Source organism: Grus americana, chromosome 15 (genome assembly GCF_028858705.1).
Source record: "Grus americana isolate bGruAme1 chromosome 15, bGruAme1.mat, whole genome shotgun sequence".
In the NCBI taxonomy this organism is placed as follows: domain Eukaryota; kingdom Metazoa; phylum Chordata; class Aves; order Gruiformes; family Gruidae; genus Grus; species Grus americana.
Genome location: NC_072866.1, coordinates 11,488,264 through 11,513,617, shown reverse-complemented (window position 1 = coordinate 11,513,617; position 25,354 = coordinate 11,488,264). Strand labels below are relative to the sequence as shown.

At 56.7% G+C, this 25,354-nt stretch overlaps 2 protein-coding genes across 6 annotated transcripts in view; one reads left to right on the top strand and one right to left on the bottom strand.

Moving 5' to 3' along the window:
- Positions 1-963: 963 nt before the first annotated feature.
- FSCN1 (fascin actin-bundling protein 1) lies at positions 964-12,587 on the top strand. The gene is made up of 5 exons (XM_054842612.1): positions 964-1,847; positions 8,819-8,975; positions 9,486-9,607; positions 9,880-10,047; positions 10,149-12,587. The coding sequence occupies exons 1-5, from the start codon at positions 1,025-1,027 to the stop codon at positions 10,349-10,351; spliced, it is 1,473 nt and encodes a 490-aa protein (XP_054698587.1). The 5' UTR covers positions 964-1,024; the 3' UTR covers positions 10,352-12,587.
- A 1,637-nt stretch (positions 12,588-14,224) lies between these two features.
- Positions 14,225-25,354, bottom strand: part of RNF216 (ring finger protein 216) — an 81,634-nt gene continuing 70,504 nt past the window's right edge. For all 5 annotated transcript variants that reach the window (XM_054842606.1, XM_054842603.1, XM_054842602.1 and 2 more), the window contains 2 exons: positions 18,476-18,545; positions 14,225-17,820 (listed from right to left, as the gene is read on the bottom strand). In XM_054842606.1, coding sequence (XP_054698581.1) covers positions 17,501-17,820; positions 18,476-18,545 — 390 coding nt within the window. In that variant the 3' untranslated portion in view covers positions 14,225-17,500. The remainder of the gene's footprint in view (positions 17,821-18,475; positions 18,546-25,354) is intronic.

Below are 25,354 nucleotides of genomic sequence, written 5' to 3'. Positions count from 1 at the left end.
GGCACTGGGATGGCTCAGAGATGTTGGGGGGCCATGGCACCATTCACCCTTCTCCCCTTCTGTCCTGCAGCCCCGCAGCGTGCCCAATGGCCCGGGAGGGGCAGCGGGGTGCAGGGGGGGGTCTGGCAACGTAGGAGGAGTCTTGCAATGGGATGGGGTCTTGCAGTGCAGAGGGGATTCTTGCAACGCAGGAGGGGAACTTGCAGTTCAAGGAATGTCTTGCAATGCAGGGGGTGGTCTTGTAATGTGGGGGGATCCTCAAATGCATGGGGGGTCTTGCAATGTGGGGGTGGGCCTTGCCATGCAGGGGGTGTTCTTGCAATGGGGGGAGCGTCCTGTGATTCAAGGGGGCTCTTGCTATGCAATGCCAAGGGGTTCTGCAATGTGGAGAGGAGTCTTGAAATGGGAGAGGGGGGTGTCTTCCATTGCAGGTGTGGGGTCTTGCAATGCGGAAGGGTTCTCACAGTGTGTGGAGTGGCCTTGCAATGCAGGGAGGGCACTGGCCGTGTGGTGGGGTCTTGCAACGTGTGTGGGGTCCCGCAATTCAGCGGGGCTCTTGCGATGCAGGGAAGGATCTTGCGACGTAGCAGGGTCGTGCAGCGTGTGAGAGAGTGTCATGCAATTCAAGGAGGGGTCTTACAATATGGGGAGGGGGGCTGTCCTGCAATTCAAGGGGACGTTTGTAATGCGGGGAAGGGTCTTGTAATGCAGTGGAGTCTCGCAATGGGGGCGCGGGGGGGTGGGTGGGTGGTGGTCCTGCAATTCAACGGGGCTCTTGCCACGCCAGGAGGGGTCCTGCCACGCCGCGGGGCTCTGCGGCGATGCGGGGGGCGGCGGGGGTGCAGCGGCGGAGGCCGGAGCGGCCGGAGGGGCGGCGGGGAGGGGGCGGGCGGGGGTCGCGGCGGGGGGCGGCCCGGCGGGCGGGGGGGGGGCGGTGCCGCGGCGGCGGCGCTATAAAGACGGTGTCGGGGCGGGCGCGGCGGCAGCAGCGGTCGGTGGCGGCGGCAGCAGCAGCGGCAGCAGGATGACGGCGAACGGGACGGCGGAGCCGGTGCAGATCCAGTTCGGGCTCATCAACTGCAGCAACAAGTACCTGACGGCGGAGGCTTTCGGCTTCAAGGTGAACGCCTCGGCCGCCAGCATGAAGAAGAAGCAGATCTGGACGCTGGAGCAGGACGGGGAGGACTCCAGCGCTGTGCTGCTCAAAAGCCACCTGGGCCGCTACCTGGCAGCCGACAAGGACGGCCGGGTGAGCTGCGACAGCGAAGAGCCGGGTCCCGACTGTCGCTTCTTGGTGGTGGCTCACGGCGACGGGCGCTGGTCGCTGCAGTCCGAGCCCCACCGCCGCTTCTTCGGCGGCACCGAGGACCGTCTCTCCTGCTTCGCCCCCGCCGTCTCGGCCACCGAGAAATGGAGCGTCCACCTGGCCATGCATCCCCAGGCCAACCTCTACAGCCTGGCCCGCAAGCGCTACGCCCACCTGGGACCTCGCCGCGACGAACTGGCCGTGGACCGCGACGTGCCGTGGGGCGTGGACGCCCTCATCACCCTCCTCTTCGTGGAGCAGCGTTACAGCCTGCAGAGCTGCGACCACCGTCTGCTGCGCAGCGACGGCCGCCTGGTCCCCGCCGCCGAGCCCGGCACCGCCTTCACCCTCGAGTTTCGCTGCGGGAAGGTGGCCTTCCGCGACGGGGAGGGTCGCTACCTCGCCCCCTCGGGACCCAGCGGCACCCTCAAGGCGGGCAAGAGCGCCAAGGTGGGCAAGGATGAGCTCTTCGCCCTCGAGCAGAGCTGCCCGCAGGTCGTGCTCCGAGCCGGCAACGACAGGAATGTCTCCACCCGGCAAGGTACGAGGGGATTGGGGGGGCGGGGGGGGGCTCGGCCACCTCTAAGTCCCTGGGGTGTCGCCGTCCCGGGGTGCGCCCCTGCATCCCTCTGGCATCATCATCCCTCGGGCATCGCGTGCCCTGAGGTGCCCTCCTGCATCCCTCGGGCATCACCTCCTCTGCATCCCTTGCATCCGTCCAGAATCGCCCCCCGGCAGCCCCCCACATTCCTCCAGCATCCCCTGCCTTCCTGCAGCAGCAACCCCATAGGGCGCCCCCCTCATCCCTCTGCCATCACCTCTTTAGAGTCTCTTCCCCTCCTTGAGCCCCTCTTCACACACATCGCTACACCCCTCCCCCAAATTCACCATGTCCCCAGGGCACCCCCCCTCCAGCATGGCTGCCTGCGGTCCCTCCCCCAGTCCCTCCATCATCATCCCCCCCGCACCCCTCCCACATCCCCCCCCCCCGCATCCCTCCAGCACCGCCTGCCTGGGGGCCCCCATCCTCCAGCACCCCCATCCCTGCAGCATCGCCTCTGCAGGGCACCCCAGGAGGGGGAGGAATGGTGAGGGGCCTGCCTTGGGGTGCTGGGATGGACGGGGGGGGCTGTGGGGGGTGGATGGGCTCTTCCCTTGCCTTGAAGGAGGCAGGGCCGCCATCCCTCGCCTTCCTACCTGCGGAGCTCATTGTTCACCCAACAAAGCCTCCACCAAACTCCCCCTTCCCCTCCTCCCCAGCATGGCTGAGCCACACGCCCTGCAGAGCAGGGCCCTGGGGGGCTGTGCTCCCCCCCATGGGGCTGTGGTCCTCCCTGGTTGGTGCCACCAGCCCCCCCCAGCCTTGGCAGCGTTACATAAATGGCTTCGCCAAAATGCTCGTGTCGAGCCGTGACCTACATCCACCCGCACAAAGGCAGCCGTCCCGCTGCGCTGCCCGCACCCGTCCCCTCTGCTCTCCGGAGAGGCCACCATGCCACCTGCCTCGAGCGTTGTGGCCACACAGCGCAGCTCCCCGGGCACGCGGCTGCCTGCCTGCCTTCGAGCACCCGGCATGCATCCCATCCCACACCCCCCCAGCTTGAGGGGTGCCTGCTGGAGGATGGGGGGTCCCCGCTCCATGGGCAGGGCGATGCTGGAGGTGCACAGCTGCCTGCCATGGCTGGGATGGTGTGGGAGCCCTGGGGCCCCAAGTCAGGCCGGCACACGCCAGGCGCAGGATGGGTGCGAGCATGTCTCACTGCAGCAAAGCCTGGAGGAACAAGCACTGGGGAATTTTTTTTTGATTGTATATATAATATTTCAAGGTTGCAGCTTAACCCTCGTCCGTGCCTGGGCAGCTCTTTGCAGGGAGCTCACGGCCTTTCTCCTTTGTGAGAGCAAATCCTGTGCTGCTAAGCAGCCCCTTAAAAAAAAAAAAAAAGCCTGAAAAGATGAGTAGTGGGGACTATTTGCCCAGGCGCAAGGTTTTGGGGAGGTGGAGGATGGTGATGGTGGGAGGATGGCGGGAGGCTGCCGCAGCGCCGTGGGGGAAGGGCTGCTGCAACCCTTTGTCACCGGAGATGGGAAAACCAGATGTAGGGGGGAGATGTGCAGGCTGGGATCCCCCATGGTGGGATGGGACGGTGGTGGGGGACCCCGTAGCACGGGTGGGAGCGCTGCTGGTGGACCCGCTGGCTTTGTGTGATTTGGGATGGATGGAAGGGGGAGGGGGGGGCACAAATCTCCCCAGCAACAGGGGGCTCTGGGCTATGCCCGGCCCTCTTCCAAGCAAAGCACAGTGGGGAGGGGTGTGCTGGGGCTGCACATCCTCGCTTAAGTCCGTTTTGGCCGGAAAAGCCGTTTCCACCCAGTTTATCCTGCCTGGCAGCAGTGAGAGGCTGGGAGCTGGCGCTCTCTGGGCCTCGCTCTCCCTTCTCCCGTCGGGAAAGCGCCTTGTCCCAAGGTTACCAAGTAGGCAGCCGAAAAACAGCCGTCGGAGGAAGCGGTTGCAGACAGCCCTTTCCCCCCGCCGAGCTGATAAGCGCCGTGCTGCTGGCAGATGCGCCGGGGGACGCCGGGAATGGGGGATGCGGGATGTGGGCAGGGAGCGGCTGTGGCTCGGCGCTGGCTCGTGGGAAAAGGCAGCTCCTGCCTGTGTGGAGTCGGGGAGGGAGCAGGGGTGGCAGTGGCTGTCACCCCCCCTGCCCCACGGGACGAGTGGGGATGGGGCCACGGGGCTTCTGTGGCTCCCCTGGCTGGGAGCTGGGATCCAGCCGTGGGATGGGACAGCGCTGTCCCACGAGTGCCGAGTCAGCTCCTGGCCTGGAGCCTCCTCCCTGTCCCCGGGATGGCCAGCGTCACCATCCCCTGCACACAGGGCGCTGGGCGCCATGACGCCAGCAATCCGGGGGGAGCATGTGGTGGGTGCCAGCCCCTGCCTCTGCACCGGCACCGGGGGTGGCCCTTGCACCTCTCCCCCGCCTCCAGCCCTTCGCAGAGGGACGGGATCTCTGTGAGAGCCCCCGTCTCCCCATGGCACCTTCAAACAGAGCCGAGTCGGGGTGCTGCCGGCAGAAAGCCGCCTCTTCCCTTCTAGCCCCGGCTGCAGCAACAAAGGGTCCTTTGTGGGCGCGAGGGTCCCCGAGGGCAGAGTGCTGGCATCCTCCCTGCTCCGCTGGGCCCCTGCCAGCCCCCCACCCGGCGGAGGTGTGACGCCTGCCTCCCCCACCGTGATGGGGGGAGAGGATGGGCTGGCTCGGGAGTGAGGCATTTCGGGAAATGGGGGGCGGGGGGGTGGGGGGGCGAGTGAGCAGTGCGGTGACGGGAGCGTGCCTGGGCATGGCTGGAGGCACGTGGGCTCGGCCGCAGGTTTTCATCTGGAGATGCCAAGTGGTATCTTGGCACTTGGTGGTACCACGAAGCCGTAGGAAATCCATAGGGAAGGAGGGGTGGGTTTCCCAGGAAACCCATGTTTCACCCCCCACCCATGACCCCCTTGCAGAGCTGCGCCCCCAGCAGAGGAGCTGCACGGTCCCCGGGTGCTCCGGGCTTTGCTTTTAGACAAAAACATGCTTGGATTTATGTACGGGTGCAACATAAGCCCATCCAAGGGGTGGGGGGGGGGCACGTGCACGGCTGCAGCGTGGGGTGGAGGGTGCCAGAGCCCGGCAGGGAGACCAGACCCGACCTGCGCAGGCAGAGCTGGGTGCAACCGCCTCGGCTGCTGGGGCACGAGGGCCCGAAATCCTGCCCTGCTGCCCACGAGGGCTCGGGGGCTTTGCGGGGTGCTGCCGGTGCTCCCTCGGAGGTGGGCTCGGATCTTTCAGGCATAACAATGGGTTTTTTGGAAGGGAGCCTCTTGGCCTCTGGGGACTTGGAAGGTGGGAAAGGTGCAGTCCCCCGGCTGTTCCCAGTGCTGGGCAGGGCTGGCAGCTGCCTGCGGACCCCGCCGGCTCACGGCTGTAGAAAGGCAGCGAGCAGAGCCTGCGCGCAGGCAGCTCCTGATGTGTGGGTCTGTCCCCCGTGGGTTTGGGTGTGGGGGCTGCTCCAGCTGGCTTGTCCCACCGGTTGGCCATGGTCTCGCCCGCGCCCTGGGATGGCTCGTAGGACGCTCTCTGCATGAACTTAACGTAGAGGGAAGGGTCCGGCATGCTGTAAATGCCCTCACGGCACGGAGGTTGGCACGGCCACAGCAAACCGCTCCTTTAGATGGAGAAGCTCGTCTCTTTGGGAGGTGTGGGAAGGTGTGTGCGTGCTCCGGGATGGCCACGGGCCTCCGTGTGCATTCGCCGTCCTGGGCTGGAGAGCAGCGAGGGCTGGGACATCGATCCTGCAAACCCGAGGGGTTGGCAGCGGCTGGAAACCTCGGCAGCCGAGGGCTTGGGAAGGAAGAAGCCCTTTTCTGCTCCAGCACCGGCTCTCCTCCCTATCGCCCTGCCCCAGCTCTCCTCTCCTGGGACCTCCAGCCCAGGGGCTTTGTTTGGAGGGGGCTTGGTGTTAGGAGGCCCTGGGGACACACGCACCCCTCAGCCCCCCCTGCTCCCACCTCCAGCCTCTCCATCCTCCCCAAGACCCCGGTAGCAAACCCATGCTGCAGACGGAGCCGGAGGCCATCCCACGCGGGGAATTTTTGGGGGCGCAGGCATGCCTCCGCTCTCGCCCCTCCCGAAGCGCCGCCTTGCCGCGGCGTGCTCGCCCCCTCCTCGCCTCCAGCTGTAATTAGCAGCTTCGTCAAGGTCAGGCAGAGTCGTGCCGGCTCCAGACTGTAAATTTACCAAGAGCGGTAATTAAAGCGTGATTGGAGCAGCAGCAGCGCGGCCGGGCGCTGTGGGAGACGCCAGCTCCCCGCAGCAGCCCTGGGCTGCAAAAAGCAGGGGTGGGGTGGGGGGTGGCTGGAGGGACAGCCTCTGTCCTCCACCGCAGGGACACGGGGACATCTCTCATGGGCCTGCCATGGTCCTACTGCCTCTGACCCCCCCAGACTTCCTGCTCCGGCTCAGTTACAGCCCTTTGAAGCCTCCTTCTGCCCCAGCTGGAATTGCATTCCTTTCTGCTGAGTCGGTGTAACCCAACCCAGCGCCGCTTTCGGGGAGGGGGCGGTGGGAGACCCTCCTGCTGCCGGGCCCTGCGAGGCACCGGGGAAAGGCTCTGCATGACGGCGGGAGCGTGGGCAACTGCACGGCGGTGGGGCGGAGGCTGGTGTGTTCACTGTGCTCTGGAGTGGGGGGCTCTGGGGGAGAGGGAGCGGTGTCGGGAGGCTCCTGGCACTCACTGCCCCCCATCTCTGGCCCATCCGATCCTGCTCCAAGGCACACAGCATCCCCCCGTGCTCTCCCCATCCCTGCTGGAAATGCTGCTGCCCGCTTCCCCCCCCGCCCCAAACCCCAGCAATAGCTCTTACAGGTTTGGGGGTGCCAGCAGCCTTGCATGGTGGGCTGCATCCCCTCCCGCAGCCCAGTTCCTCTCCATGAGCCCCCGCAGAACCCCTCTTCCCTTTCTCTCGCGGTCGTATTGCTCTCGAGGGGGGCTGGAGCAGCTTGCCGTGGCGCTGCTTTCCCGGCGGGGGTGCAAAATCAAAACCAAATGTTTCCACCGACTGCTGGCTTGGCCCCTGGCAGCCCGGGGAGGCGGCGAGAGTGGGGCAACCACACAAGCTGAGGACTTGGCCAGCGGGGCTGGGGTTGGTGGCATTGCAGCACCCCTCTGCCACCCCCTGCGCTGCCCCAAATACCCCAGGGAGCAAAGCAGGGGGTGGCTGTGTGTCCCTCCCGGGGGGGCTGCAGAAGGTGCTGCGGGATGCAGGATGCCTGGGTGGGAGACGGGATGCTGTGAACAGGCAGCGGCGTGGCAGCCATAGGAGAGTTTGGGCGTGGGAGATAAGATTACAGCCAACAAAGAAAAGCCTTCAAAGCCTAATCCCTTTGGGAAAGGTGGGAGACTGATATGCAAAGCAGCGGCTGCTCCCTGGGCGCCGCTGCACAAACTGCCTGCGTGGAGATGGGGGTGGTGGAAGCCGCCAGGTAGCTGTGTCTGCCCCAACTGTGGGACCTGGGGAAACGCATCTCTGGTTCCAAGGCTGGTGTGTGGAGGTAGATGGTTCCTCCCCAGGTGGGTCAGCACCCGCTGGGTGCAGCTGGTAGGACCTGCTGGTGGCTTTCTAGCGCAGAAGGGCCACCAAGGCAGCAGTCCCTGAAGCCCTCCCGGCGACTGTGTATTGCAGTACCTGAAATCCCAGCGGCCGAGAGGCTGGGAGGGAGCGCGCCGCGGGGGTGCAAGGGGCTGAACACATTGCCAGCCCCACGAGCAGGTTCTTGGCTCCAGGAAGAGGCAGATTTGGGCAGAAAGGTTGCACGCACGCTTCGCAGCCTTTCTAGGACCAGGCGCGTGGTTGGAGTCGAGCCTGTAGCACCCATGCAGCAGGGGAGGGACGTGGGTGCTTTCTGCTCTGAAAAACTCGTCTGGTTCCACTAAACCGCAGTCCGTATCGCCATCCCGGTCTGCTCTCACTGGTGATGGTCCTGTGCCCCACTGGTGGTACTGGGGCCCGTCTCCACTCGCCCCGGCTGTAGGTGGACGGGGGGAGCAGGGCTGAGTACTGCGCCTCAGCTCCCTCCCCGAAACCCGGCACGGCAGCTCAGCCGCTTCGCTTTGGCTCCAGGCTACGGCTTGTGACTCGCATCCCAGAAGTATTTTTAGGCAGAAATCCACCAAGCGGGAGAGCTCTGGAGAGGGTTTGGCCCCACTAGCCCTGACTAAGCAGGTTTGCTTGGGCTCAGCGCCTGTGGGTGGATGTGCACGTGGCCGGGGGGGGCCGGCGGTGGCTCCAGGACTGTGGCTGGTGGCCCCAGGACCAGCTGTATCCACCTCCGAGGCTGCCAGGGCAAATGCTGTCTCTGGTCCCTTTGGTGCTGGGATGGGTCATCCCGGCTGGCAGAGCTGGGGGAACTGCCGCTGCCGATGGTTTTTTGGGAGCCAGGGAAAGGCTTGGCTGCCCCAGGGCTTTCCTGAGCCTCTTCTCCCTGCAAACCGTGCCGCCCCAACGGGCTGCGACAATTTACGCATGAAAAACAGTGCCGTGGTCCTTAAACACGCCACGAGCTGGGGATTCATAGGTGGTGAGGTGGCCTCTGATAATGGATTGAATAACCTGGCTGTCACCTCCGGGAGAAAAACTACAGCTCTTTTCCATGTGAAATATCTAAGTTGGTTTTTGCCTGGTGCTTAATCGTGATGGAGCTGGAGAGTCCTGAGCTGAAGCTTGTGGCTGCACGAGCTCAGTCCAACCCTCATTTCCGGCCTTAATACTTGAGTAGCCAAATGAAAACCTGGATTTGAACCCAAAATGCCAGAGGCAAGATGTGTGCAAGGGATTCGGGAGTCACCAAAGCTCACCTCGGGGAGCAGGAGCCCCTCTCAATTGGGTTTCCTGGGCTGTCCCCTCACCTGGACCTGCTGGAGGTGGGTTGGAGTCCCCCCCGGTGCCCCCCACCTCCATCTGCCTCTGCCCCGCAGGGATGGACCTCTCAGCCAACCAAGACGAGGAGGGTGACCAGGAGACCTACCAGCTGGAGATCAACAAGGACACCAAGAAATGCGCGTTCAGGACCTACACTGGGAAGTACTGGACCCTCACCTCCAACGGGGGCATCCAGTCCACCGCCTCCACAAAGTGAGTCCCCTGTCCCTGGCAGCTCGGGGCCGTACCTGGGCTTTGGGGACCCCTCTGCATCTCCCAGGGGACTCCATGGGGAATTTTCCAGCCTAGGCGCTGGACCCCAGAACGCTTCCCAGCAAAGGCAGCGAATTCCCCAGAGAGCTGGGGCTGGGTTGGGGCTTGCCGCCCACGATGCTTAGGAAGTCCCTCGGGCCACATAATCCTTCCCGGCTGGCTGGGGCTGTCGAAATGCTTTACCCTGTAGTTCAACCCTTCGCTAGCTGAGAGCCGAGCGGAAACTCCAAAAGTGCATTTGGCCAGCTGCCTGCCTCCTGCCTGCCTCCTGCCTGCGGGGCGAGGGCTTCCCACCGGGATGGCTGCCACGGCGTGGCTCATCCTGCAAAAACAGATCGAATCGGGCCCCCCCCCCGATCCAGCGGTGGCCCTTTCCGAACCGGCGGGGTGGCACTGGCAGGGTTCCCATCCGTCACATCCCGCCGACGGCTCTGCTCTCTGCCCCCGCAGGAACGCGAGCTGCTATTTCGACATTGAGTGGTGCGACAAGCGCATCACCCTGAAGGCTGCGAATGGCAAGTATGTGACGGCGAAGAAGAACGGGCAGCTGGCGGCCTCCATGGAGACAGCGGGTAAGGGACCCCCGCCCCGCGCTGGGGCGGCAGGGGACAAAGCCATCCTCCACCCCCCTCCACTTGGCTCCTCTTCCAAGCGATGCTCAGGGATGCAGGCAATAAGTTGTCTAAATGACCGTGTCATGTGCTGTGAGATGGGGGCACAGATGCGGTGGGTGAGAAATGGGTGGGGGGCACAGCCCACCCTCCTCACTGCTGCCTGCCAGCCACGGGGTCCAGGCTCTGCGCCCCCCCGGCCGCTCTCACCGGCTCTCTCCCCTCCGGCGCAGGTGAGACGGAGCATTTCGTGATGAAGCTGATCAACAGGCCCATCATCGTCCTCCGCGGTGAGCACGGCTTCATTGGGTGCCGGAAGGTGACCGGAACCCTGGACTCCAACCGCTCCTCCTATGACGTCTTCCAGCTGGAGTTCAATGACGGGGCCTACAACATCAAGGGTGAGTCCTGGGGGTGGGTATGGGCTGGGGCGGTGATGGCCATCGGGGTCCCCCGTGGTGGCTCATGGGGCCACCTTGTCCCCTCTTCCCTCTGCACACAGATGCCACTGGGAAGTACTGGATGGTGGGGAGCGAGTCGTCCGTCACCAGCAGCAGCGACACCCCCGTGGACTTCTTTTTTGAGTTCTGCGACTATAACAAAGTGGCTATCAAAATCAATGGCAAATACCTGAAGGGTGACCATGCCGGGGTCCTCAAGGCATCTGCCGACGCCATTGATGCCTCCACCCTCTGGGAATATTAATGCACTTTAGCGTACCTCCCATTGCCAACTTTTCTTTCCCCTCCTTCGTCCTTTTTTTCTTCTGGGTTTTGTTTCTCCTCTCTGTAAAAAGGATTTTCAGATCGGCTTGCCCTTCCCTCCTGCCGTAGAGTCGGTGCGTTATGTGGGAGGTGGGTCTCCATAAATCTCTGTAAGAACTGGAAAAGTGATGGGGCAGCCTGCCTATAGCTTTGTAGAGGGGTCTGTCTCTCCCCGCCCCCCCCCCCCCCCCAGGTTTGCTGGGCTTGGAAACTGCCGTACCCCCTTCCCGGCCCGAGCATCACCTTAGGTAGTTTATTTTACTCTCCTCAATTGAAAAAAGGGAATAAGATCACCTCTGTGCTCGCTTCTGCCATATCAGCACTGGCACCGCCTCGGTCTGTGCTGCCAGTGTCCCCCGAGCACCCGTCCCATCCCGCCCCGCTCCTACCAGGGACAGAGCGACGGTGCTGGGCTCAGCCGGCTGCTCCCGGCTCCCCCCTGGCAGCTTCTCTCTGCTCCTGGCTTTCGGGGCAGGATTCATCCCCAGCTGAGCCATACGAGGTGACCTTACATATCACAGCATCCCCAGGGACAGGGCTGGCGCGTGCCGGCACATGTCCCTGCAGAAGAGCCAGCAAGCCAAACCCCCCTCCCGCTCTGTCATGTCCACCCCCCCCCCCCATGTACCTGGAAATTATTTTCTAGGGTGATCCCGTCTGGAAAGCCTCAGCCTTTCATCTCGTGAAACCCCCCGCTCCTTGTGTCCCTCCTTGTGCTTCTGGCTCTGGAGGAGCAGCGTAGACCCCGCCGGTGGGTCCAGCCCGGCAGGCGCTTGCCCCGAGGCTGGTCCTGCTGCTGTGCCTGGGGGGGGAGCGGGGAGGAGGCAGAGTCAGCCCATGCCGGGTGGGGGGCTTCATCCAGCCCATGTCCAGCGCTGGTGGGCTTCGGTCCCCGCAGAAGCCCAGCTGGGCGATGCAACCTCCCCTGGGTGGTGGCTGGAAGCATAAACTGCAGATTTTGGTTTACAGAATAGAAAAGTTCCTTAGCAAACTTTGCACAGTGATATTTGCTCAGTACCTTTGTTTTATGCTTTTTTTTTTTTCCTCTCATAAAATACTGGAACAGTGATGCGAATCACTGAACACCTAATGCTGAATTAGGAAGCGCCCGTTCCCGCGGGCTCCCCCAAGGAGGGCAGCTCCCAGTCCCACCGCCCCCAGGGCACCTGGGCTCGGCTCTCATGCCATCACAACCATACTGGAAAAAAAAAAAAAAGACAAAAAAAAAAAAGACCAAAACAGTATTTTTGTTAGTCTCTATTTATATATGCTCTCCATGGCACTGTGTTACCAGCTGTTGTCTGTACTAGGTCTGCATTAGAGTATAACGCTGTTTGTAACGGGTGATGCTGACGTGTTCGTTAGGGTGTTGAAAGGCACTTTATCCTTTGGGGCCTTCCCGGGGCCGGTATTTGCTCCCTGCAAACACACCGAGGAGCCTTTTCCCCCGCGTGGGCCCCCTCCAGGGAGGGAGCACTGGTGTGCGTGTCCCCCCCACCCCACGCCAAGGGTGCTCATGGCATCGCTGCGTGCCAACACAGGGCCGGTCCCTATTGCCGGAGGCAAGGTAGGGGCTCGTCAGCCTTAAAGCCATGTGGAGGGACAACCCTCCGTAGGAGCTTGGTGCTAACCTCTCAGCTGGGAGAGCGAGCGACCCGTCCCCTGCCAGGGGGGACACCCGGGCCGGGGTCCCTCGTCAGCGCAGGGGATCCCAGCTGGGACTCTACCTCGGCTCTGCGCTCACATCCAGGGGCTGCCTGCGCTCGCACGGGCACCACGCGCCCGCCCGGGGACCACGATGCCTCTCGAAGGACCGAGTGTCTTGATGAAGCCCTGAGTGACCCTGTGACTTGGCACACACTTTTCGCTGGCCTTCACCCCCCCCCCACTCCGTGTCGCCTCCTCCCCGTCCCCCGTCGCAGTTCGAACCACGTAACTCCCGCTCCGGCTTCTTCTGTGTGACACTAGGTCAACATCTCTCCTGTCTCCTCTTATCGGGTGTCGTGACTCTCTGAAAACATCTCACTCTGAAAATTTAAGTTTTGGGTTTGTTCGTTTTTTGGGTTTTGGTTTTTTTTTTTATTATTATTTTTTTTGTAAGTGCCATTTGTATAACTTAAAAAAAATAGCTTCAAATGGAGAAAGATGAATAAAAAAATAAAACCTGCATTCGGATACGAGCGGTGGCATGTGGTCTGTCGGGGCGACCGCAGTTGGGGCTGCAACGGCCTTTTAATGAGAGGCACGAGTCCGAGCACGGAACATTTGGGGTGGCGGAGCCTTTGGGGGCCAAATTGCTTCACAAAGAGTGAGCTGGCTCTGGAGGGCCCAGATGAGTTGGTGGGAAGGGAATGGTGACCAACCGGCTCACCTCCACCGAGCAGGCTTAAAGCCAAGGCTGGCTGGAGGCCAGGTCACCTCGCGAGATGCTCAGAGCAGCCCAAAGCCACCGAGCCCATGGGCATCTTTGAGGATGGGTGACCTATGGATGGGTCAGGGGGCCGCACTAGCAAACCACCCCCTCCTGCAAACCACCCCCTCCTGCCCTCGCAGCCGGGAGCGGAGCGGTGAAGGAGCTGCTTTTTCTCCCCCTGGCTCAGGTATTTCCCCCCCATGCGATGGCCCTGAGGGGGAGGCACCCGCCGGGAGGGGAGAGCGATGGGCACTGGCTTGGGGTGCATGGCATGGCGGGGGTCAGCAATAAGCCCCCTCCTCTGCTCAGTGATATGGACAGGGGGAAGATTAAAAAAAAAGCCAAGGACAGGAAGGAGGTGGGAAGCTCATCCATCTGCTGCAGCCCAGCCTGGGCCAAGGCACAGCATCTGGCTGGAGGAGCTGGGATGTGCGGGAGCACCCCAAGACAGCCAAAACTAGCCCTAAACCTCACCCAGCCTCAGTTTGGGCTCCAAAGATGAGGTGCAGCACCTGCTTATGGAGGGGCTGGGGGACAACTCCATTGCCTGTGCCAAGAGCAGCCAGCCCTGGCACGGCCCTTCATCTCGCCCAGCCCAGCTCAGCACCTGCAGGTCACCAACACGCTCCTGTTTAGATTTTAAAAGCCAAAGCTGGTTTGCTAGAAGCAAATATTGGGAAAGAGGGGCTGCACAGCTCCCCCAAATTACAGCCCAGGCAGGATGGGGGGAGGGCAGTGCCAGGAGGGACGCGCAGCTTCAGGCACGGGTTTCAGCACCACAGCAAGGGGTGAGGGAAGGAAGGAAGGAAGGATGTTCATTCCTTACTATAAACTTACTAAGGCTGTGCAGGAAACGCCGAGCAGCTCCGATGGCCGTGCGCTTGCCCTTGCACCCTCACTGACATCCACGTGTACGTGAGCGAACCCGGCCGTGACACCCGGCCGTGACACTCGGGGTGCCCGCACAGGGAAGGGGCTCCAGAGCTGCTGCACCGCGGCAGGGAGGACCCTCACCCTTCCCATCTCCCCCATTTCCTTTTGCTTTCAAGGCCAAATTCTGTATTTACCATCCCTCCTGCAAGGGGGGAAGGTCCCCCCAGCCCTTCCCCCATGACGCGCGCATCCTGGTTTCCATTTAGAGCAACTGGAAACCATTTTCTATCCCGTCCAGTTTTTCCTCAGGAGCACATGGAACGTATTAAGCTTTTCCAGGAGGGTCAACTGGGTTTTGCCTTGCAACTGCAGAGTTTTCAGCTGCACAGGCTGAGATCTGGCAAAACAGCCCTGCCTGCTCACCCCTGCTGCCTGCTGCTGCCTGTCATTAACCCCAGCGTCAAGCCGGCACAGTCGGGATGGAAGGACGATGTTTCGACTGTAACGAAAGCACAGAGGTAAAAGCCAGAGTGCACAAATTTATTTACAAAAATTCAAATTACAATATAATACAGAAACTTTTTACACACAGAATATTAGAACAGTTTACTACCAGAAGGTAAAGAAAAATATTTTTTGTTTCTTTTTTTTTTTTTTAATAAACCACCTATTTTATTTTCAGCTATTGTTATACAAAGTTGCAGAACATGCACATCTTTACAGGGTTTCTTTCTTTTAATATAATGTTTTGCTAAGTGCAAATACTAAGTTTTTCTCTCCACCTTTAAGGCAAATAAATTGGGACACTGCAATTAACCATACGAAGTACCTGTTACGGGATCAGCCTGGCACAGCAGCCTCCCTGACGCCTTTTAAAAGACAAATGGTTTCAAGGACGGCGGGGCGGGGGGGAGAACGGGATGCAGGGGTTAGAGCCCAGATCGGGGATAGCTCGATCGGAAACCACAACGCTCGAGGTCTCTCGGTTAGAGGGGAAGAGTAGCCACGCGCTTCGGCTGCGGAGTGATTTTCGGTGAAGCAGCGCCAGGAGCCCAGCGTCGCCCCAGGGCCGGGCAGAGGGCTGAGCCCAGCTCAGGGCTGCTGGGCACGGTACACCTCCCCACCATGGACCAAGCACCCGTTTCTCTTCTCTCGGACACAAATAAGCTCACGGTTTGCAGGGGACGCGGGACAGCGGTCCTCTCTCCCCCTGCCTCTGCCAGGCTCCTCCAGGACCGTGACCGCTGAAGACACTCACACCCTAAGCAGGACAGACCACGGACGCCAGCCTCCCCTTGCCACCGCTGCCCGACGCTTCTCCGTCCCTCTCGCTCCATCCCTGCACTTCCCTCTGCCAAGGCTCAGTTCCTGACACCCGTGCATCTCTAGACATGCACAAAAAAAAATGGGATTAGACCATAATTTTTTATTAGTGCTCCCAGTCACGTAGCACTGTGTGACACGTCACATTTCCTTCGTGGTTTGGGCCACCAATTCCGCAGCTAAGCTGTGCCCCGGCTGCCCGACCCCCCTTTGCACAGGCGGGTGCTGGAGAAGCACCGTGACCACCCTGCCAGGGAAAGGCACACGCTTCACAAAGCCTGGAGGGCTCATCCAAGCCGGCTCTTGAGCCCATAAGATCTCGGCTATTAAAGCCCCAGGACTCCCTTTCTGCAAGGGGAAGCCACTCGTGCTTGCTCTGACCCAGGTCCATTTTCTCGCTGCCCGCTAACACTGTGAACGCAGCCCTTCCCAAACCCAACGGGACACCCTGCTCCTGGCTACCGCAGGAATCGCTCACTGCAAGCTGGGGTTTAAACCTGGCTAAAACCCAGTTGAGCAGCAAGCGGTAAGCTCCTGCAGCCCCCAGACTACTTCCAGAAATAAATTAAAATAAAAAAAAAAAAGATAGCAGCAAGGGAATACCACTTGGTTAGTAATGCTAGAGAGACCACGGCACTGTGGAGCTGGAACAGAGCACTCCGCAGGGTACATCCAACCCGTAGGCAATGCCCAAGAGTGAAGAAATTGCTGACTCAGCTCCAAAAAGCATGGAAGTCCCCTCTGGGAGGCCCTCCTGGGGACCACGGGCCCCAGATGCTGTTCTGGGCCATGGTGGAGGCTGCCTCTCCCCAGGGGCATCCCACCAACAGCCCCATCGCTCGCTGCACACCCGAGGAGACGCTGTGCCGGGAGTTGTTACAGAGAGCTGGAAGCAGAGGTTTGGCAGAAGCTGTAAGACAAAGGCAGGGATTTTTACCTGAAAAAAAAAATAATAAAATAAACCAAAAGACACCTAGATGCTCAAATCCCAGGGGGAACTGTGGGGAGGGGAAGTGCATCCAGCACGTTCCCAGCAGGATGGAGCAGGATGCTGCCCAGATCAAACCACGCCAGCACAACCGGGCTGTAAAAGCTAGCCCAGCATTTCTGGGAGGAGGGGTTTTTCCACTCTAACCATTTTCTTTTCTGAAGGGGGCCTGGACCAGACAGCACAGCCAAGGGCTGTGGGGAAAGGGCTTTGTGCCAGCACTCCTCCCGCAGCCCAGCAACTACACCCTCTGCTTCTTATGAGGACGTTTTGCTTTTCCTAAACCCTCACTTCCTAAGCCCAGCAATACTCACGTTTGCCTTCTAACACGCTTTTCCGAAGCCAATTAAGCTGAAACACACATTTTCAGAGGTTATTAAGCGCCGCAGAAGCGGCCAGCTTCCTGCACACAAGGCTACAGCTGCCCATTCAGTTGCAGGGGCTCAGCTAAGGGGGGCTCCCGGCTCACCACCACCCGCATGCACGACTACGCTGGTAGTTCCTAATTTTCCTGCCACAGCACACATCACACCACTGCCTACGCATCCAACCGGGTATTTGCCCAAGCAGTTTTTGCACCGAAGGGTGCAGCTTAGGCTCCAGGTGCTTCTACCAGCTGTTTGAGGACTGCTGCCAGAAGCAGGGGGGGGATTTGGGATGCCAGATGAGAACAGCAAAGCAAAGGCCACGTTTTGGAAACTGAGAGGCACCCACCTCTGCAGGAGAAAAACCTGAGCCCTTTAAAGGGGGCGAGTTCAGTTCAGCCAAAGATTTGGGTGCCTGAGTCTTCTGCTACTTGCTAAAGCCAGAGACAGAACATGGCTCTGGGCTTCTTACTGAGATCTCAGCAACGAGATGGTTGCTGCATCTCCTCACTCCACTTGTAGAGCGAGAAAGGCTAAAAACACTAGATTGACATGGTTTTCAACAATTTATTTCTGCTGGGAGGTGCTAGCAGGTTACAGCAATGCTGGAGAACATGGGAACCCCAGCCTCGTGCCTCTCCGCAGGCAGAAGGCTGGGGCAGCTGACTCCCATTGTCGTGTTTCTGAAGGTTTTACTCAGATGCCAAGTCTCTCCTCCCTTCCCCCAAGACTCACTTGACTGTGCAGCAGCTGCTCTGGCCAGCAGGAAGGTAGGATTTTTGGAAAGTCCCCGAGGAACGGCTGCATCCCTGCGCTCCACAAAGTCTCACTTTCCTTCCCAGCAGCTGCCTGAACAGGCTTTGCCAAATCAAAATATCTGGATGCCAACGTAGGGAGAGACCCCTGGAAGCGCAGCACCAAGCCCTGTTGTGGCACAGGCTGAAATGTTTGACTGCAAAGGTTCAGAGACGCTCTAAAGAGGGGTGCAGTGCAGGTACGCGTGAGTCAGAGCAGGTCCCCTTGCAGCTGGCTAACCCAACCAAGGGGCTGGAGCAGGAAGGGGGGGTGACGTTACTGGGGTGGCTGCGCCCTGCAGTGACTCTTACACCAAGTGCTGTTTGAACCAGGTCAGAACCGGTGTCGAGGCTGAGGGCCAAAGTGCATAGGCAAGTTGTGCTCCAGCTGAACATTGATCTGGGGAAAATCATAGTTCACCCTCATGTTAGGTAACGGGGGGACGTAGGGGGCAGGGATAGGGCCGATGTTGAGGGGGATGTTATTGTACATGGGACGGACAGGAGGGAGCGGGAAGGGAGGGTGCACAAAGGGGTAAGGGGGCATCCGGGGTTGATGGAGGTTCTGAGGAACAGGTCTGGGGATGACTTCAATTCTCTGGATTTTCTCCATGGGCTTTTCTGCAGGAGGGCCGATCCGCTTGAAGCTGTTCTCTGCAGAGAGAGGACAGAAAAGAACCAGTCACCCCACTAACAAAAACTCAAGCTTGGTCTGTGGTTTTACAGTTGCAAATCCGCATCCTCCATGCCCAGCATTCCTTAAGCACGCTCTCTACAGCGTCACTGCTTGCCCCTTCCATGCTCCAGGCACCACGGAGCACAGCACTACTTTTCCAGGTTGGCTCCGTTCATCAATCCCACACCACACAGGGGGAACACCTCCTCTTGCAGAGACGTGGGGCAACCCCTTGCGTGCCCCTGTGTTCCCCACCACAGAGCACAGAGGTTCTGCTGCCCTTCAGCTGCTTTGCCAAGCGGAGATGAGACAGGTCTGTGCATCCACGACACCCGGTGCCAAGTGAGAGCTGGACACTTGTGGCTCCCCACAGTCCCAGCTAAAGCCTGCAGGGAACAGCACTTTAAAGCTAGACCGGTTCCCAGGATGAATAGGGCAATGGCTTGCACTCCTCTCTGTAGCAAGATTTGGGTGATGCTTGGTGCAGCACAGCAATGCACGGAGAAGCCTGCAAACAAGCAGGCCGTGGGAAAAATCCCATGGAGATCCAGAGACTTGTCAGTAGCTGGGAAGCCTACGCTCTCCTGTCGTCCTCAGCCTGATCTCAAAGCACAGGTAAAGACTGTGACTTACCTCCATTTTTCTTCCTTTGCTCCTCTTCAGCCTCTTTCTGAATCTCCTGAATTATCTTCTCATCATCTTCCTAGAAATCACAGGAGTATCAAGAGTCAGTGGGTAATTCCTGCTGCAGCAACCTTCTATTCTCTCAACGCTGCTTTTCTTTTCGGCACGTGTTTGCACGGGAATAAAAAGGTAAATTTGGCTGAATTGTCCTTGTTTGGGGTTGACCTAGGTTTAGTGAAAAGCAAGGCTGCGATGGGGGACTGCAACACAAGTAACTTGCACAGAGCCAAGCCTACTCCACGGAGTATGACTAAGAGGCTTAGATCAGCTTTCCAGGGAGATCAGTGCTAAAATTCATTGACTTGATGGAAACCAGAGAACTGCAACCCAGCTCCGCCCATCTGAAGAGTTGCTAGAGAGCTGTTAATCTTTTAAATGGCAATAGTCTATTAAATATTTACATTATGCTAGCACTTCTAGAGTTTTTGGCCCAACAGCTGGAATTAACACAACTTAAATCCTGGCTCTAGTAGCTAAACGGTGCTGGGAAGAGGCCATTTAGATCTTATCTGTAACACTGAGGAGGGCATAAATCGCAATATGTTTCTTTAATGTCTGTCTAGAGGTTATAGCAAGAATATTTAGACCCGTTACTCAACAAGAACACAAGGACAAGCCAGAAATTGAAAGTGTCCTCCTGCCTCTCATCATCTTCAGTTTTCTCAACGCAAAGGAGCAGCAGTAAGACCAAAGTACTCAGGTGGCTGCAGGTATCTACAGAGCTGCCATTTACTCCACCTTTTATTAGATTAAGGGAGGATGACAGACAAAGTCCTGGAAGAAGACTATGAAACTCCTGAGCTAGGAGAGGCTTGCCTGGAGGGATGGCCATGGGCAGCCCTCAGGCTTTACACAAGGCTGTACCAGCATTGGCATGAAACCAGAGAATGACCCTGATCCACGCTTCACCATCAGCTGGCCCCTCCCAAGAATGGCTGTGAAAAATTAGTTTCTTCACAGCACCACAGCATGCAACAGCTATCAGGGTAATAAAGATGACACCAAACGACGAAGGAGATGACTCCCTTTTAGTGCCAGGCAGCAGATGCTCCTGCTGGCCATATGTGCAGCGATGGCAACGGAGCTCCTCCTGGTCTCTGCTGGGTTGCATCTGCTGCTGCTTTGTGTCCGTCGGGACGAAACACTACCTGGCACTTTCAGAAAACAAATGAGAATAGCTAAACCTCCGGGACAGTGTTTGTACTCTTGATGTTAGTTATTAGGGAAGAAGGCCAAGAACAGGAGCTGTTGGGTGACACACACCACCTGCATCAGCCGCTCTGGGTCTACCTGCAGACAAAGGAGCATTTGGTTTGCTTCAGCAGTTCATAGTGGTGGAGCAGGAGGGAAACCCCAAGCCCCGTATACTCCACATGTGCAAGGCTCCGCTTTGTTTTAGTCATCTTAATTCCAGTACTGCCAAATCCCATACACATTTCTTCCTGAACACTCTTAATGTGGAAAATATCCTCTATTTTGAAGAGTGCTCTGGGACTAAATTCAAAATATGCTTCATGTGTGCAGCTACATTGAAGTTATTTTAAGTCTAGCCAGCTTCCCAATTCCAATCTCACGGTTCTGCACGTGTCTAAAAGCAACGCCTGGGAAGCTTGCTAAGATGTCCCCTCCTCCCGCCACCAGATAAGGTTTCCCCAGGAGACTGAAGTTATCATCATCTGCAGAAAGCCAAACTCAATACTTCCCTCCCTTATTCTGTGACTCAATGGTTAAAATTAAGACTTTCCAGGACATGCTTTCCACGTCCCCCCCCAAGCGGGCTGCTTCCACGGACTGTTAATTACAGCCTATCTATCTCCATAAAAACTGCTGAAGAATGGCTCTTGTGAGCCTATACAGAACTTCTAATTACCCCCCAAGTATCAGATTGCGATGTTCCCTGGCTGGAAAACAACTTGGGCATACTCCGCAACAGGCAACCAAACCTCCTCTGCTCCTCTGCTGCCCGAGCAGCGCTCTCAAACAGTGGCCCCAAAGCGTCAAGATTTCAATTTATTTTTCTTCACAGAATATTTTTTGCAATGATGTTGAAAATGGAGATAGTCACCTCTCCCATTTTATTGCCGCTTACCAGAAAAGATATGCCTGAAGGTTTTTTTTAGTTATGTGACAAGTAGGAAACACATTTTAAGCTCAACTGAATAAGTTCACCCTATCTCCTTCCCTTGCGTAAAGATATAAACCTCATCTTAAAGCCTAGAAATATGCACAAGTCCCTTCTAACTTAAAAAAAAAAAAAAAGCTTTTACTTTAGTTTAAGTCTGCAATTAACCCTCTGAAACGGTGCTTTCCAGGGACACCACCGTCCTGCCACCACCACTCGTGATGCTGCAAGCCCCTGCAAACCCCGCTGTCGATACCGGTCAGTCCTGCAGAAGTCTGGGGAATTGGACACGTCAACAACGCAACTTTACAAGATCCTCCTGTAGTGAGGGCCCCAGTTTAAACTGCAGCTGACCTCCACACTAATGACGGATCGACAAAGCCATCTGCCCCCGGGGCCGGCGAGCCAGCTGCACGCACACCCAAGGTGATGCCAGCTTCAATTACTGCAGCTCCCAGAGCGCCGGGGAAACGCGCAACAGCAAACCCCATCTGCCAGGTCTCCAAAATGACATCTATCTCACAAGGACAACATAAACCACATCACCTCAAATGCAACGGCCAGAGATCCCTACTCAACCCCATCCCCTCTCGGTCTTCAAGAGGGAGCACACCTTGCAGCACCTACTGGGTGCAAAAAAACTGCCAAGAACCGACCCAGATCAGGATGACAAGTTCCCGACTAGTTCTGCAACTGCAAATCACAGCAGAGGCACAACAAACCGTATCTCCGAGAACAGAAGTTATCAGCTTTGTTGCTTCTCTGCCGATAAAAGCGTATTCTCACACTGGAAGGCTAAGAAGTGTTTATACTTAATCCCACATACCAAGCCTCGGCTTAGAATATTTTGCATCAGTATTTCTGAAAAACCGGTATCCATTAATATAGAAAGAACAAAAATACACCGCACAATATGCACCTTCCTACTTAAGGAGCTGACATTAAATTTGGCAAGTGATGAATACACAGCAGAGTTCAATACCTGCAGTATTTAGGAAAGATCCACGTCCCAGATGGAAAAAAAATTGATGATATGTACACAGCAAGATAATTTTAGAATATTCGTGAAGGAAAGCTGATGCCACACGTTCTGGCTAATACATACTGTACTGGCACAGGTCATAATTAAAAAACAAGTCTCGGTGCTGCAAATATTCACCACGTACAACAGTGATTCCACAAAACATCTCTAATTCTTTGAGAAGCAAAGGCTGTTTTTTGATTCCACAGTAATTGGAGAGAGATGATAGATTCATCTAGGGGTAAAGTATCCACACCAAAAATTAAGTTTTCATTAGCACACTTATGGCTGGCTGTTGTGATAAGAAACCATTTCATGTCACATGGGGTGGAGGCTGCAGTACAATTTCAAAAGCCTCTTGTGTCCGTTTTCCTGAGCGGGTTCAAGTCCCTTAATAAAGGATTAGATTATAATTTTAATAGCCTGTTCACAGGCTGTATGGATTGAAGGGATTTATCTTGTCAAGTTAACAGTCATCTTCCTGTCAGCTGCCTTGCCTTCAGCAAAAAAAAAGGAAAAAAGAAAAAAAGAAAAAAGCAACCTCCTCAAACCCTGGGGGGGTCTCAGCACTGGCCAGCCCGCATGTTTTTAACCAAGGATGTAACTTGCCTCTCCTCCTGAGAGAGAAAATGCAGGGCAATGCTATAGCATGGCCCTTCCCCATGCTCCGTTGCATCACGGGAGAAGGGAGGTGGCCAAGAGAAAAAATGCAAAGGATCTATGGGATGAATTCACCCTTCTTATCTGCAAACACTGCAGAAAGCAAACGCCGTTATTAATAGCAGCTGCATTTTTAAGTGGCCAAACAGGACCGAGCTTTGCCCCACGCCCGACAGCAGGATGCTCATTGCAGGAACCATCCCCAGTCCCGTAGCAAAAAAACCCCAAATGTTCATCCCTGGCCAGTCTGAGAGGGGCCGAGAGCCTGCCCTGGCATCCCCCACCTGTGAAAGGATCTCGGCACGGAGGAGGCTTTTCTTTTCAGCCCTCTCCCATTGAATCCAGGGAATGCGGTGAGACCGGAGCCAATCACAGCAGAAAGGATGGCTCGGGTCTGTGGATGGATTAGCTGAAGAGCTGGGCTGGGTTGCTAAGCGAGGCACCTTTTCATGGCAGGGAGGCCCGTTTCAACAATGCTGGTACAGAGAAGCCGCGTCCGACATCCACGCAGGGCCCTGCAAGCACGCAGGAAGAGCCGCCGGGGAAACAAAACAGCTCATCGGGAACAAGAAAATACAGCGGCAAAGGAGATAAAAGCTCTGCGAGTCACACAGAGACAACCTCCCCCCAAATAAAACCTCCCCTGCCCAGAACAAAAGTGCGTGGACAAAGCTTTTGGAAGCTCTGTTTTTATCTGCTGTGCTTCTCATTATCTTTAATTATTAAGTGTCACAGGAAAAGGGCTGCCCGCCTCCTGAAAGAGGGAAAACAAGAGACCTGGTAACTATTTCTGGGCTGTGCAACCCCTCCCCTGTCTTTAGAAAGTGCCTTCACCACCACTGCCTCCCCCTTTCTGGCTTTTTACTGCTTTCTTTTTCCACGTATGTGTGGCCACAGCCGTTACTAATAAACTTGAAATGATTTTTCATGACAGAGGCTTCCAAAGGACTAAGGGGTTTTGTTTCAAATCATTCCCAGATCAGCTGCGGAGAGCCTGAGCAAGAACAGGCATCGGCTGTCTCCGGCGTGTTCCTCCATGCAGCAGGAAGCAGGGGATAAAAGCAGGCTGTGTTGTAACTGGAACAGGGCATCCGCAGTGCTGCAGGAAAAGGGGGGCCAGGACGGGGACGAAACACACGCCGGCGTGTAAGAAATGCAGAGTTATTTTAGCAACAGGCATTTCATATCGATGGCTTTCTGTGAATAACGCGGATTAACCGTATGCTTATGATTAAGGCATTTTATAGCATGATTAAAAAACCCCAAAAAAACCAACACCCTAAATTTAGGGGTGCTTCCCCCTCTCCAAATCCTAAAGGCAGTGCTGTGCACTTCATACATTTCCTTAACACATTTGAAGTTTTACACAGTCTTCACTCAACATCTTCTGCTTATAACACTAGCAGGAGGGATAATTGCAAACACCTTCTAATGATTAGTCTTCTGCTTTGAACTTTAATGATGGGCTTTTGGGAACGTTTTAACAGTTCGCTGAAAACATCTTAAACTTTAAAGCCAAAAAAGCAGCTATGCAATATTATTGATAGTCCAAAGATGAGTATTAGATTAAAAATAATACATACAAGAGCAGAACCTGGTTTAACAAAACAGTCAGAATACGTTAGTCAAATTGCATCACAGTATTTGTACAAACTGGCTAAAATGCACATGTTGGCCTTAGGTTTGCTCCAGATATTTAGAAAAATCAGGGAACAACACAGCCCCAGAGCCTGCTGTTTGCAGAGCCAGTTCTCACCGCTCCATCCCCAGCTTTGTCTCTGGCAATATTGCATCAGCCCCTTGCAGCCAGCAACGTCTCCGCGAGCTGAGCCAAAGCTAGCACGGGCTGCAGAACAGGCACACGAGGAGTTTTGGCCAAGCAGCTTACCGACAAGAGCTCCTGGCCCGTGTTCATATCCTGCAGGGGTGCAGGGCACCGATTAGCTCTAGAAGAAATGCAGCGATTAAGCGATTACTGCCTGCTACCCTGGAAGGTGCTGACCACAGCCCGATTGCAGCCTGTCTCTGAGCCAGCAAATACTGCACCAACACTTTATATTAGACTCAAGTCTGATTACAGCACAGGGACAAGATTTTAACTAACCTTTTATTATGGGAAATTTTGAAGTGTCTGCTTTACCCTCTCAAGATCATTTGAGACAAAGACTAACAGATGCTGCAGTTCCTAGAGGACTGTCTTTAATTTGTTTTTAACCCAAGCTGATGAACAGGTTTACTTATGCTTTCTCAAGAACCATTTCAAACTCAGAAAATGTTAAACATTTGGAAAAGAAAAAAGGTTTCCTATTTTAAAGAAACCTGAATGTTGCTGTAAATAATGAGGATCCAAACCAGATCCTTCACAAAGGTGTGAAATTATCCAGGTCTGACAGAAAGCCGAAGTCTACATCTGTGAAATGCAAATGGACAAGACCATGGTACTGTGACCATGCCACTAGTCTGCTGTTCGAAAGCTAAGGGTGTACATGAATGCATCAGAAATCAGAACAGAAACACCCTGTCACCCTCTGGAAGCCAGGCTTCGGTGCCACCCGTGTGCCCTCCCCATTTTGCAGCACAGCCTAATCCAGGGAGAGGAACGGCAGCTCCTAAGTGATGGGCTGCAAATTCCACAGGTGATGAGATGACCCAGTCTTGCCTTCTCCGTACTCGCGCACACAGAGCATGGCGGCAAACATGTGCAAGCCCACAACAGATACTCTCTTCCTACATGCACAGCATCAGCTGTCTACTGACTTCAACAGAACAGAAGAAATTGAGCCAGAAGATGAAACAGAGGAGTTGAGAAAGGCACAAGATGGCAACGCAGCAGCCAGCAGAGCCAGGATCGCTTGGATGGACATCCCCTCTCACAAAGGACAAGACGCTACTGATACAACGGCCTTCTGCTCTTTCGTATCCCCATGTTGAGATTCAAATTCATTCCCCCTCTTCACACCTACCACGTTAACTCCTGTTTACAAGTCCCATAGGAGAGCGCAGATGACCCCGGTGGGACTGGGTT